The sequence below is a fragment of the Pelophylax lessonae genome (assembly GCF_965119305.1).
Source record: "Pelophylax lessonae genome assembly, chromosome: 2".
NCBI classification, from domain to species: Eukaryota; Metazoa; Chordata; class Amphibia; order Anura; family Ranidae; genus Pelophylax; species Pelophylax lessonae.
The window spans coordinates 649,653,551-649,666,999 of NC_138769.1; the positions used below are offsets into that span (position 1 = coordinate 649,653,551).

The 13,449-nt window shown below is 45.9% G+C and overlaps 1 protein-coding gene across 1 annotated transcript in view; it reads right to left on the reverse strand.

Annotated features, from left to right (window-relative positions):
• Positions 1 to 13,449, reverse strand: part of PROSER1 (proline and serine rich 1) — a 114,844-nt gene that overhangs the window by 44,667 nt on the left and 56,728 nt on the right. The window contains exons 6-8 of the mRNA XM_082244677.1: positions 12,744 to 12,854; positions 3,755 to 3,835; positions 1,052 to 1,130 (exon numbers count right to left, since the gene is read on the reverse strand). Of these exons, the coding sequence (XP_082100803.1) occupies positions 1,052 to 1,130; positions 3,755 to 3,835; positions 12,744 to 12,854 (271 nt within the window). The remainder of the gene's footprint in view (positions 1 to 1,051; positions 1,131 to 3,754; positions 3,836 to 12,743; positions 12,855 to 13,449) is intronic.

The window sequence follows — 13,449 nt, forward strand, 5'->3', positions numbered from 1 at the left end:
AATTGACCTAATAAGTTGCAAATTGGTCCTCCAGCTGTTCCTTCTATGTACATTTCACTTTCCCTGCCTCTTATTGCTACCTGTCCCAACTATTTTGGAATGTGTAGCTCTCATGAAATCCAAAATGAGCCAATATTTGGCATGACATTTCAAAATGTCTCACTTTCAACATTTGATTTGTTATCTATATTATATTGTGAATAAAACATAAGTTTGAGATTTGTAAATTAGTCCATCCCTTTTTATATTCACAATTTGTACAGTGTCCCAACTTTTTTGGAATTGGGTTTGTATAAATGGTCCTAAGACTGGAACTGAAAGATGCTATTTCACGCTTACTCTTAGTCCTGGTTCACACCAGTGCGGCTTTGAAATTGCACTACTTCAGGTCGATTTCAAAGCCGCAGATCACTGCAATGCGGACTTCCAATTTCATTGCGGCTTGTGACTTCATTTAACATAAGTCTATGCAAAAAAGTAGCACAGAACCCTTTTTCAGAGTCGCAACAATTTGAATAGTTCTATTGCCAGCAATGGCATGGAACTTATGCGATTTTGAACTGTCAAATTGCATGACAAATCGCACTGGTGTGAACCAGTGCTTTATGAGCTTACTCTGAGCAAGGCAACACAAGCTGATTAAATGTTATGTATGGTAACCATGGAGCAGTTTTCTTGACTCTGCTACATTTGTGAAGTACTGTATATCTTATTGGGGGGATATGAAGATTTTAGCAGGATGAACACATATCAAGTAAAACCAGCATGCAGAATGAATAGAAATGAAGATAAGAAAGTGGGAGAGGTATAGTGCCATATAGGAAAACTCAGAGCGACAGGAGGAGAAGAGGAAGGCAATGAACCAAAAGCCTAAGCAACATGCTTAGTGCAACTCCTACTGAACAGTAGAGATACAAATTGTCAATAATAAAAACGTGTTGAGAGAAATAAATGATACAGGTTGTAGAATTGCTTCTGTTAGTTGATATAGTATAAACAATAAAATCCTATTTAGTTTACTGCGGCTTACACTGGAATTAGTTATTCTTACTTGGAGCAATACATGGATGAGGTCGGCAAGGTGGTATTGGGTACGGTACTGGCTTGTGCGGATTATATGTAGAAGGAGCCTGTAAGAGGGGAACAAATACAATATATATGAGATGAAAGGGTCTATATCATATGTAGAACATATTTAAAACACAAGTATTCTACAGATAATAAGCAAATCAAAATTGATACTAAACATTTTTATACTCCTTTCCTAGCTCCATGCACCTGGGCAAAACTATTTTAACTGTCATCTGTTTAACAAAAAAAAATGGATTTTTGTCTTACCATAAAGAAACCCTTTTCTCTGAGGTTCACTGACAAACACATCTGTCATTCTAGACCACTGGGTTATGCTGCCCCCTACAGGAGTAGGACACTAGCCAGAAAAAAACTTCTAGCTACACCCATTGGCAGTCCCAGGGGGTATACTCTCTCTTCCTGCTATAGTCACTCAGTTTTGTTACAAGCAGTGTCAGGAGAATTATAACTCCACTGAGGGGTGGGTGCTGTGTCCGTTAATGAACATCAGAAAAATTTTATGGTAAGTCAAAAATGCCATTTTCTCTTTCGTTCATTGACGGACACAGCTCCTGTCCTCCTGTCATTCTTGATCATTGGGACGTCCCAAAACAGTGTCAAACATGAGGGGTGGGGAAACTGCAAAAAATTACCAAGGCTAAACAGCAGCCAACCAAAACATTGGTGAATATTCGTGAATAATGAGTCAGGAAGTATGGATGACCATCCTGGATGCGACGTCTGTGAGCAGGCTCCTCCCCCTTACGTGTTGTGTCACTGGAATGACTTCGTCAGCAGGGGTCGTCTTCTTCGTCAGCAGACCCCTGCTGACAAAGTCATTCCAGTGACAACGCGTACGGGGCGTCGCATCCAGGAAGGTCATCCATACTTCCTGTCTGACGAGCCTGTATTAGTTCACACTGCTTAAGTGCATGGAGATGTGAGTTTTTTTTGCTTATGATTTTGTCGATAAATAAAAGTTTTTCAGAGAGCACTAGAGCAGTTTTCTTTGTTTTATATGAACGGTATATTGGCCTTTATTTCACCTAAATCTTGGAGCCTTGAATAAGAAAGGGGAGAAGGTCTTCCTAATAAATCCTGACACCACTGGGTATAGAAGCGTATCTGACTCATTGGAATATATGAGTCAGAGAGTGAAGTGAGCGGAGCACTTGTGTGTGGAGTCAAGCACCAGCACTTTTCACCATTTATTGCATGGCACAGAAGGATATATTTTATTAAATTTTGGACTCATTACTTTTTATGCACAAGTTATTATTATTCTGTATTCATTAAGTGTTATGGTTATCTCATGAGATTTAAGTGCACGGGGATGGTATTGTGATTATTACCAGTTATTAACCTTTTTCACTTAATATTATATATGTGATTGTCACAAGGTTTATGCACTTCATTTATGCATGTGAGTATTTACTCTGATTATTCACTAATATTCACTATTTTACCTTTGGCGCTGCATTATTTAGTTATTTGGTTTATTATTTGTGTTGAGTGAAGACACTGAATGCATGCTGCCATTAGGATATTCGTTTTTTTTTTCACTTTAGATTGCGCTGATTTTATTATCTCATACTTATAGACTGAGTTGCTTATCTGTAATTCTTTGGGGATTGTTTTTCCCCGATGGATAGTTAATAGACGTACCCCCATTATGATGATAGTTTATTGTAATTTCTCTTATTACATCTATTTACTTTTGTTTTTCTTTTCACCTTTTTTTTTTTTTTAATATATATGGTGCTGTACGGTACATTATGTATGGGTTGATGACACCTGGTCTTCCTTTGATACTCTTCACTTTTATGTGTCCTTGCTGTTTGCTGGCTGCACCTTGTCCTATGTATCCTTTGATACTTTGTTATACTTTATCCAGAGCGAGATTGACTTAATGTTGGTCCACATTTAGCTGGGGCTGATTTTGCAACAGTGATCTTTTTCTACGCCTTTAGTATGTTTTTTTTTTTTATTTTATTTTTTTTTATTATTACTGTTTTGTATAAAACCTCAATAAACAAGGATTCTAAAAAATAAAAAGGACGGACTCGCTGTTTTAAGTATGCAATGTTGGTACAGCGATCTCCCCACTGAGCTATTGTGTTCTGACAGCGGGACTGCCCCCAGCCAGAACACACCGGTCAGCGCTCACAGCCATTGGCTGCAGGCCCTGGTCGGCCATTTTTCCAGCATGCTCATTTTGCCAGCTTCAGTCAGACAGGCTGCTGTACACACAGGTTTCTGTTCTATACCTGCAGATTTTAGGCCTGTGTGTACCAGGCATAAAGTGATTGATATTTTCGAAGGCAAATGGCTGGTAACGTTAAATACATTGAATGAAGTAACTTTTTACAGGTCTGTGAGGTATCACAGGTCAGTAAATGGAAATGAAAAAAAAACAACAAGCAAACACCACAATTATATGTGCTTTAGAGGGCTCATGATGCCTTGTCTACCACTTTGCAATAGAAATGAAAACAAAAGCAGATTGAATAATATAGCAACATTTCCTATAGAAAACCAACTGAGATGTTCAAGAAGGTATTGGAAATATCTGTGAGGAATCATAATAAATTGCTGAATACCCAACCAAAAACAATGCTTAATCTAGTCAGCAATCATTAGTCAAACTGCTCATTGCATTATTTTTTTTTTTTTTTTTACTTACTGGTTTACATGGTCCAAGAATCCGTGCTGCAATTCCCTTTCCTTCATTTGTTTCTTCTCCATCTTTTCTCACCGGAGTTCCCTAAAATATAACAATGTGTTTTTCAGTGAAAGTGGCTTTGAAAATTTATTTTTCCAGATTCTTCTGATTAAAGGGGACAATGTGAACTTCTACCATGATGCAGTGCTTGGGCCTGAGTGGCCAATCGCCAGGTCCAAACACTGTCTTATGATAGTGGGAATTACACGATCAACCCTATGTAAGCTCCAACACCATTTGGCATAGAGCTTACATGGCGTTTTGTATTGGTGATGAAAACGGAAAGAGAGCAGTTAGAAGTGGGCTTTAAAGAGACCCTGTTTCTTTTCCCTAAATGGAATAATAGTGTTCATTACTGCCATCCGGTTTCATGATTTCTTTGAAAGTATAACTAAAGGCCAAACCTTTTCTTTAACTTTTGGATAGAGTGGAGAGGGATCAGAACACCGGTCAGGTTTTTATTGCCATCTTTGCTTCTGTGAGAGAGGGTTCACCCTCACTGTTTATCCTGTTTACCATCATCATTGAGAGTGAAAGTAAAAGAAAATCCCAAATTTTGGGTTGTCCCCAGAAAAGTAATCAAAAGTAAATCTTCCAATGGGGACACCAGTTTTGGTGACCTGGGGTATTCCAAGAGATTTCCTTAATCTGCAGGGATTTCCTCTCATTTCCCGTTTTGGCAATGGGACAAGAAATTAAAGCAGAGTTCCGGCCTTGGAAACGTTTTTGAGATAAAAAATACCCCCCGGGACAGTCTGGGCTAGTGCATTTCAGAATGGATAGTCTCTGAACTGTCCCAGGTTGCACTTCGCATTTAGAAGAAAAAATTACCTTGAAAATTTCTTGTCCAGCGCTGCCATCTCAGGTGTGGGCAGCTGAAGCCAGGGTGTCCTCTTCAGTCCCAGAATGCCCTGCACCGGCCCGGCTCGTCACTTCCGGTGCAGGTGCGTCATCCCTGCCCAGAAGCTGTTTAGCAGGGAATGACGCACCTACACCGGAAGTGACGAGCGGGGCCGGTGCAGGCGCATTGATTCCTGGGAGCAAAGATGTTCAGCTCCCAGGAGTCAATGCAAGCAGGAAGAGACGGCGTGGGTCGCGGCCGCAGAGGAAGGAAGTGGAAGAAAGGTAGGTATATTTTCTTCAATAACAAGGTAAGTAATTGAAAAAAAAAAAAAAAAAAAAACAGGACTATCCATTTCTTTTTTAGGTGATTTTCAGCAAGCGGATGGCCCAAAGTGTTTTTTGAGGCCAGAACTCCGCTTTAAGGGAAAATCTCTCCAATGAGACAAAGAATAAAGAATGCAATAACTCATACAGTCTTCACCAATGGGTATTGACCTCTTATCCATAGGAGCAAGCTAGGCATAAGACTTGTTAGAAACAAAGCAATTTACATAGACACACCTCTAGGGGGCTGTCCCTCTGGTCCAATGCCCCCCTGCTATCAGCATTCCCAACTCAGTTTGGTAGCAAGCAGTTAAAAGTCCAAAAGAACCCCACAAGAAGGGCGGGGGCGGTGACTGTCAGACGACTCAGAGAAAGGATTTTTATGGTAAATTTACGGGAATTTACAAAAATTCAGTTTTCTCTTGCGTTCCGCTGACAGTCGCCGCCCACTCATACAGTCTTCACCAATGGGATGTCCCAAAGCAGTGTAGACATGAGGGGTGGGAAGCGCAACCGTCACAAAGGCAACGCAGCACCCAGGTCAGAGAAAGGTACCTTATCTGAACAGAAAGGTAAAAACTCTGGGTAACAAAAGCTCAACTGGAGCAAACAACCCAGGAAAGCAAACAAACAAGGGGGAAAACAACCCCAACAGACGGGGACCGGCCAACACCATGGCGCCTCAAGGCACTGCCGCACACAAAACTTTGCGGCCAAAGGAGGCATCTGCTGATGCCAAAACATCAAGTTTTTAGAATTTGGAAAAGGTGTGTACGGACAACCAAGTCGCTGCCTTGCACACCTGGGCCACCGATGCCTGATGTCGGAAAGCCCAGGACACACTCGCCGCACTGGTAGAGTGCGCCTTGACAGGGAAGGGCGGAACCCATTCTCTAATAGAATAGGCCTGTACAATCGTCTGCCTGATCCATTTCAAAATGGTTGCTGCAGACGCAGCCATACCCTTCCGAGGGCCCTCGGGAAGGACAAAAAGGGAATCCGACTTTCTGAAGGATTCAGTAGACGACAGGTACACCCTGATCGCCCAGACTACATCCAAGGAATGCAAGGCAACTTCCTTAGGATGCTTAGGATTCGCACACAGCAAAGGCAAGACAATATCCTCGTTAAGGCGAAAATCTGAAACCACCTTAGGAAGGAAGGATTGGTTAGGTCGCAAGACCACCTTATCTCTATGAACCACCAGGTAAGGGGAGCGGCAAGACAGAGCCGTCAACTCCGACACTCTGCGAGCAGATGTGATCACCACCAGAAAGGCAACCTTCCGTGACAGCACAGGCAGAGAAATCTCCCTGATGTTTTCAAAGGGAGGACGTTGCAAAATGGACAGGACCAAATTCAAGTCCCACGGAGGTAAATGCGCTCTCCGAGGAGGAGCCAAATGACGCACTCCTTGAACAAAGGTGCGTATCAGAGATTTTGATGCCAAGGGGCGCTGGAAAATGATTGCCAGTGCAGACAACTGCCCCTTAATCGTGGTCAGCGCAAGACGCTGGTCCACACCAGTTTGCAGGAAGGCTAACACCCTCGCCACCGAAAAGGATGGATGCCCCTGGATTCACACGAGGCAAAATAAGCCTTCCAGGTACGGTAATATATCTTACCAGACGAGGCCTTCCTAGCCTTAAGCAAGGTAGGAATGACTGCCGATGAGAGACCCCGATCTCTCAGGACCTGGCTTTCAACAGCCCCGCCGTTAAAGCCAGCGACCGTAAAGCAGGATGGAAGACCGGCCCCTGAGACAGCAGATCGTCCCATAACGGGAGCCGCCATGGAGGCTCAACGACCAGTTGTATGATGTCCGCGTACCAAGACCGGCGCGGCCAGTCCGGGGCCACCAGAATCACCAACTTCGGTTCCAAGACCAACCTGCGAAGGAACCTGGACAAAAACTGAAACGGGGGGGGGGGGGGGGAGGCATAAATCAGGCGATACTGATTCCAAGGCACCACCAGCGCATCCGAGGCGTCTGGAGGAGGATCGCGCGTTCTTGCCACGAAACTCCCACCTTGTTGTTTAGCCGGGATGCGAACAGATCCACATCCGGGGATCCCCATCGCACACACAGCATCTGAAAAACCTCCAGGTGCAGGGACCATTCTCCGTGGTCCAAGGTCTGGCGGCTCAGATAATCGGCCTGCCAATTCTCCACACCCGGAATGTGGACTGTCGAAATCGCCGGGGCGTGTGTCTCGGCCCAAAACAGAATTTTGGTCACTTCCCGGGCCGCCCGGGCACTCCTGTTGCCCCCTTGGTGATTGATGCAAGCCACCACAGTGACGTTGTCCGTCTGCACCAGCACAGGGCGGTACCGAAGATGATTCGACCAACGGAGCAAACACAGTCTGATCGCTCGCAGTTCCAAGATGTTTATCGGCAGGGAGTATTCCTACTCCGACCAAGTGCCCTGGGCAGACAGAGTGCCCAGAACACCACCCCAGCCCGACAGGCTGGTGTCCGTGGTGATCACCGTCCACAACAACGGCTGGAAGGACTTCCCCCCTGTCACAGCCGGAGACTGGAGCCACCACAGAGCCTCTCTGGCTTGGCGACTCAAAGATATCCTCATTTCCAAGGATTGAGGAAGCCTGTCCCACCTGGCTAGAATCTCCGCTTGGAGAGATCGTGTGTGGAACTGTGCAAACGGTATTGCCTCGAAGGCTGACACCATCAATCCCAGGGATCGCATGCAGGTCCTGAGCGATGAGGATTCCTTGTCCCTGAGGGACCTGACCTCGTTCTGTAGAGTCCGGAGCTTGTCCTCCAGCAGAAAGACTTTTGCTTGGGCGGAATCCAGGACCATCCCCAAGTAAGGGAGTCGAACAGAAAGGGACAAAGTCGACATCTGAACGTTTATGGTCCACCCGAACTCCTGAAGCGTCTGAACCGTGGTGGACAGATCGCGCAACAGACTCGGGCTGGCACTCGATCTTAACAGGAGATCGTCCAGATATCCCAAGATCGCAATTCCCTGCGCCTGTAACAGGGCCAGAACAGGAGCAAGCACTTTGGTAAACACCCTTGGAGACGAAGTGAGACCGAAAGGTAACGCCACAAACTGATAATGTTCCTCCACGATTGCGAATCGGAGGTACCTCTGATGACCCTTGAATATGGGGATGTGTAAATACGCATCCTTGAGGTCGATGGAAGCCAGGAAATCTCCCGGGCTCAGGGAGGCTATCACCGAATGGAGGGATTCTTTTGAACCCGCACGAAGCGGTTCAAAGCTTTCAAGTCCAGAATCGGACGCACCTTGCCCTCCTTTCTGGTCACAATGAACAGATTTGAGCAAAACCCCCGAAACCTGTCCCAATGCGGCACAGGGACGATAACCCCCTGGGTGAGAAGATCCTGAACCGCCCGATGAAGATCTTGTAAACGATCTGGGGTCAAATAAAGATTTGAGGGAAAGAACCTGTCCGCTGGCGGCGAAAGGAATTCGATCTTGTAACCTGATCGAATGATTTCCTAAACCCACCTGTCCGGGATTCGGAGCAGCCAAGGTTCGAGAAAACCGCGCAGACGTCCCCCCACCCCTGGAACGGGTGAGGGCGTCCCTTCGGGTCGAGGCGGACTGGGCCACCGTGCCAGCGTTGGCAGCTTTTGGCTTACCCACCCAAGGCTTCCTCTGGCCACCATGGCCTTTGAAGGATTTGCCCTTGTCCTGTGCCTTGAAGGCACGAAAGGACCCCTGATTTGGTTTAAAGGAAGGGCCCGCTTACCGCGGAAAAACTTACCCTTGGGATTCTGGGGCAGCAGAGTGCTCTTGCCCCCAGTGACCCCTTTAACCAATTCGTCCAGGAAGTCCCCAAAAAGGCGAGTCCCCGCATAAGGGAGGTCAGACACCGTCTTCCTGGAAGTCTGGTCAGCCGACCAGCTCTTCAGCCATACCAAATGACGGGTTAACACCGCGACAGCAGATAGGCGTGCGGCTAAAGGGGCCTCATCCAAGGCCGCGTCACACAGGTACAGAACAGCCTGAATAATCTGGTCCACCAGTAATATGAGGGGCGGAATCAGCCACAAGGGTGCGTCTGAGCACCTTGGCCAAATCTACCACAGCCTGAGAGACCATCACTGAGGCGAAAATAGGTTTCATCAAGGAACCCGCCACCATATAGGAATGGCGAGCAAGAGATTCCATCCGCCTATCCGTAGGGTCCCTGAACACCGGAGAATCCTCCTTGGGCATTAAAGTGGCCTTGTTCAATCTGGACACCGTGTGATCCACCTTAGGGCTACGGACCAGCGCAAATCCGTAGGAGACGCAAAGGGATAATGGAGTTGAAACCGTTTTGGTACCACAAAATTGCGCTTCATATTGCGCCATTGTTCGTTCACCGTTTCGTGAAACTCAGCGGAACAAGGAAACACCTGTGCCGCCTTCTGGGTTCTACGGGTCCCAAAGGAAGACCGTTTACCCAGTGGGTTGAGCTCATCCTCTAAATGTAGCATATCTTTAACAGCTGTAATAAGCGCAGACATAGCAGCGCGTTCTGTGGCCGTCCCAGGGGGGGAAAATCATCCCCCTCCTCATCCTCCGCCTCCCCTTCCGACTGAGAGGATTGAGACCCTTCAGGGGGTACACTGTTTATGGCAACCATATCAGACTCTGAATCAGAGAGTGAGAAAGCCTAGGCCTTTTTCTAGAATCCCTTTCAGACATCAATAGATCCACCTTGGACGCTAAAGTCGAAAGTGCAGCAGTAATTGCAGACGATTCAAACGTGCCTGAATCATCCACCAAAGCTGGGGGAAATTTGCTGTCCTGGGACTCCATAAAAACTTTTATGGCGCTGGCCCTTTAAATGGCAATAGCGGCAACCCCACCGCAATGCACCACAATAGGGACTAGACTGAAATACCCCACAGGTAGGAATAAAGACTAATAGCCAAGAGATATTCCCCAAAAAACAGCAATAAAGGACCCCCAGAAGTGTTACCACGCTCTCTCTGCATGAGGAAAGGAAGTGATGTCACACCGCTAGAGGCTAAACAGGACTCTGGACTAAAGAAAAATGGTTGCCCATAGGAATCAATGGGAGGCTCCGGGAAAATGGTCGCCGAACACGTGCATAAAGCAAACCGCCACACACAAGATGGCGTCCGAAGGGCGCGATACACTACCATCTAAAATGGCTGCTGAAGTGCCCATAGTGAAGCCAGAGCAGCTGCCCATACCCAAAATGGCAGCCCCGCAGTTTTTCACCACTGCGGGCCGCCCACACGTCTGTACCCCAGTAAAAAACACAGTAATAGTGCCACAGGGATTAGGGACCCCCACAACCCCCCACAGAGCGTACTGGACGCGATAGTGCCCCTGCAGGGACCAGGAGGAATGCAAGCCCCAAAACACACAGACATGAGGGGAGAGCACAGACAGCAGACTGTCATCCCCAGACAGAGGCCCCACACAGAATGTACTCACCGTTCCAGGATGGCGTGGGCGCCTCTCTGCGACGGGAAGCCTCCCACCACAGGTGGCGGGGGTGCCGTCAGCCAAACAGGACTCTAGCAACGCACGGAACCGCAGTTGAGGCATCCTAGCGAGGTGGCCACCTCGCAGGCATTTGTCCCTGAGGACAGGGACAGGTCGTTTGCGAGGCCAGGGCGTACGCATAGCCTGCTAAACGCTCGATGGCGGGCTGGGATTCCATAAGGTTCTCTGTCCTGGGACACCAGGACAACCAGTCCGATTCCCAGCTCCGCAAACGCTGTAGTCTTCCGAAGATCCGACTAAGCGCAGGAACAAAGAAAAAGCTAGTAGTGCAAAGAAAACACTTAGCACAAAATAAAAGTAATAAAACAGAAGAAAGGCTGAGACTGTACAGCACAGGGATAGCATATCTTACTCCTAACTAGGCAGAAGACAAACTGAGTTGGGAATGCTGATAGCAGGGGGGTATTGGACCAGAGGGACAGCCCCCTAGAGGTGTGTCTATGTAAACTGCTTTGTTTCTAACAAGTCTTATGCCTAGCTTGCTCCTATGGATAAGAGGTCAATACCCATTGGTGAAGACTGTATGAGTGGGCGGTGACTGTCAGAGGACGTAAGAGAAAAAAAAAACTGACAGGGGTTATTATTTATAACCCCCCCCCTTACTCTATCTGAAAAAATAAATAAAATAAATAAAACATTTTTGCCTATAGTTCTACTTAAACTAACCTACAAAGGTCTTTCCAACCAAGCTTATCACAAATTTCCAGACACTTCTTCAAGCACATCTTCCACTATGCACACAAGCACCCAACCTTCTTTCTCCTCACTCTGTTCTTTTCACCCTCTCACTACCAGGGCTTTTCATATGCCTCTCCACTGCTCTGAACCCCTTCCCCTATCCCTTAAAGTAGAACAAAAGTCAAAACTTTTTTTTCAATTTTGGATAGAGTGCAGATGTATAGAACACTTGTCAGCTTTTATTGCTGTCTGCGTCCCCATTAGAAAGATTCACTCTCTCTGTTTGTCCTGTTTATCATTATCATTGAAAATGAAAGTAAAACCTGGTACACACGGGCCGAATGTCAGGAGACATCGGCCGGTTTAAAAAAAAAAACACGTCAGACTGTCAGTCTGTTCGACAAAAGCCGGCCATTTGGCAGGCTTCTGTTGGACGAGCATGCTGGAAAACCAGCAGCCGATCGACTCCACATCAGTACTTTCAGCCAATGTCGGAGAGCGCTGATTGGAGTGTTCTGGCAGCGGGGGTGGTGGTCCCCATCAGAACACAACAGCTTAGCAGGGGGATCACTATACAACTTTGCATAATTAGTACAGCGGCTCTGACCGGAGTGGACAGTTTTTTCCGTTCAATCCGGCAGTTTGTGTACCCGACTTAAAAGAAAAGATCCACTTTTGAGTTGCCCCCAGAAAAGTAATAGAGGGGAAACCTTTCAATGGGGGCACTAGTTCTGGTGACCTGGGCGACCCCAAGGGATTCCCTTAATTTGCAGGGATTTCCTTTCATTTCCTGTTTAGCTATTGGACAGGAAGTGAAGGGAAATCTCTGAAATGGGAGTATAGTTCTACATATGGCCCCTTTAATTTTTCCAAACATAATTTGTTGCAGCTTAGATGTGGTGGTTGCAGTCTGCTTACATACATCTTAGGGAATAAAAACACACAATTTCAAGCCTTGATATCTCATACAAAGATTTTTCAATTTGCTTGAAATTCCACGTGTCATGGGGCAGATCCCCATCTCATTCTCATTTAGAGAGGATGACAGTAATGGACAAGTACATTTGCTGCTTCTTTTTTTAAACAGAATTGCCAAGTAAACATTAGTGGACCTTGGCGTGGTTAAGGAGAAGCCAAGGTTTAATTACTCATCAAGGAGGTATCTGCCAGTTACCAGTAACCCCAAGACAGGAAAGGCTTTATATGAATTTGGATAGATTCAGCAAAAATATATTCTGCTGAAAACAAGTGACAGAACTAGCCAGATAAGCACAGCGAATGCAATAAATGTGTCCAGAAATAGGTTATTCTTATCTGGCACCCTGAATGACACAGCCTAAACCATGCTTTAATGTGAAGATCTGATTCATACTGTATTGTTATAAATACAGTATATAGTAGTGTAGAGAATACAGGGAAAGATGCACCCAAGTTCTGGGTTGGTGCAGATAGTTTACTGGGAAAATCTTTCTGATCATTTCAAAGCGGTGTTGGATGATTTGGAAAAGTCATCAATCGCACCCAGAGTTTGCCAATGGTTAAAAGATCTGCACACACACACAGTATACCCAGTGTTCTTACGGGGAATATTCCATTATGACGACTAGGTCTGCCCTTAGGGTATGGGTTTCCAGGGATCATCCCACAGGAGGAAATCATAGCATTTGGAGCTTTGCAACCACTCTTCGATGCCTAAGGAAAGAAAGCCACAAAAGAACAAATAAAGCCACACAATATACAGCACTGGTTGGTTAATGCAATACTTGTAACAATATTTAAATGCAGATATTACTAATATCAAAGTATTAAAATATTCTTTTATAAAGAGAACTGGGAACAGATTGCTGAGTATAAATACACAAAAAAGAATTCAAAGCCTCAGGAAACACATACACTGCAAACTGGACAGCATTCGCAAACTTGACCCCTGGGCAAGTACCGCAAGCATGTAAAAGAAAACCACAGTCCAATCACAAAAGTGTACAAATCATTCAAAGCACCCTTTAGAATTGCACACAATCCTGGGGCACAACAGTCTGAAGGCTCATTCATATTAAGGAGGTGTGCCCGAGCGCTTTTTTGCGTGTTCCCATAGGTTTTACTTTTTTTTTTTTTTAATAGACTGCTCTATGCTCGTAATAACACGCAAAAAGGTGCTGACATGATTTTTAAATTGCACCCCACCTGACTTTAGCAACTGATGACATAATTGGTTGGTAGGATTAGGGCAGGCGGCTTGCATAACTTTCAGTTTTGAAAGAGCCAGGAGGAGATGTGGGCTGTGTGC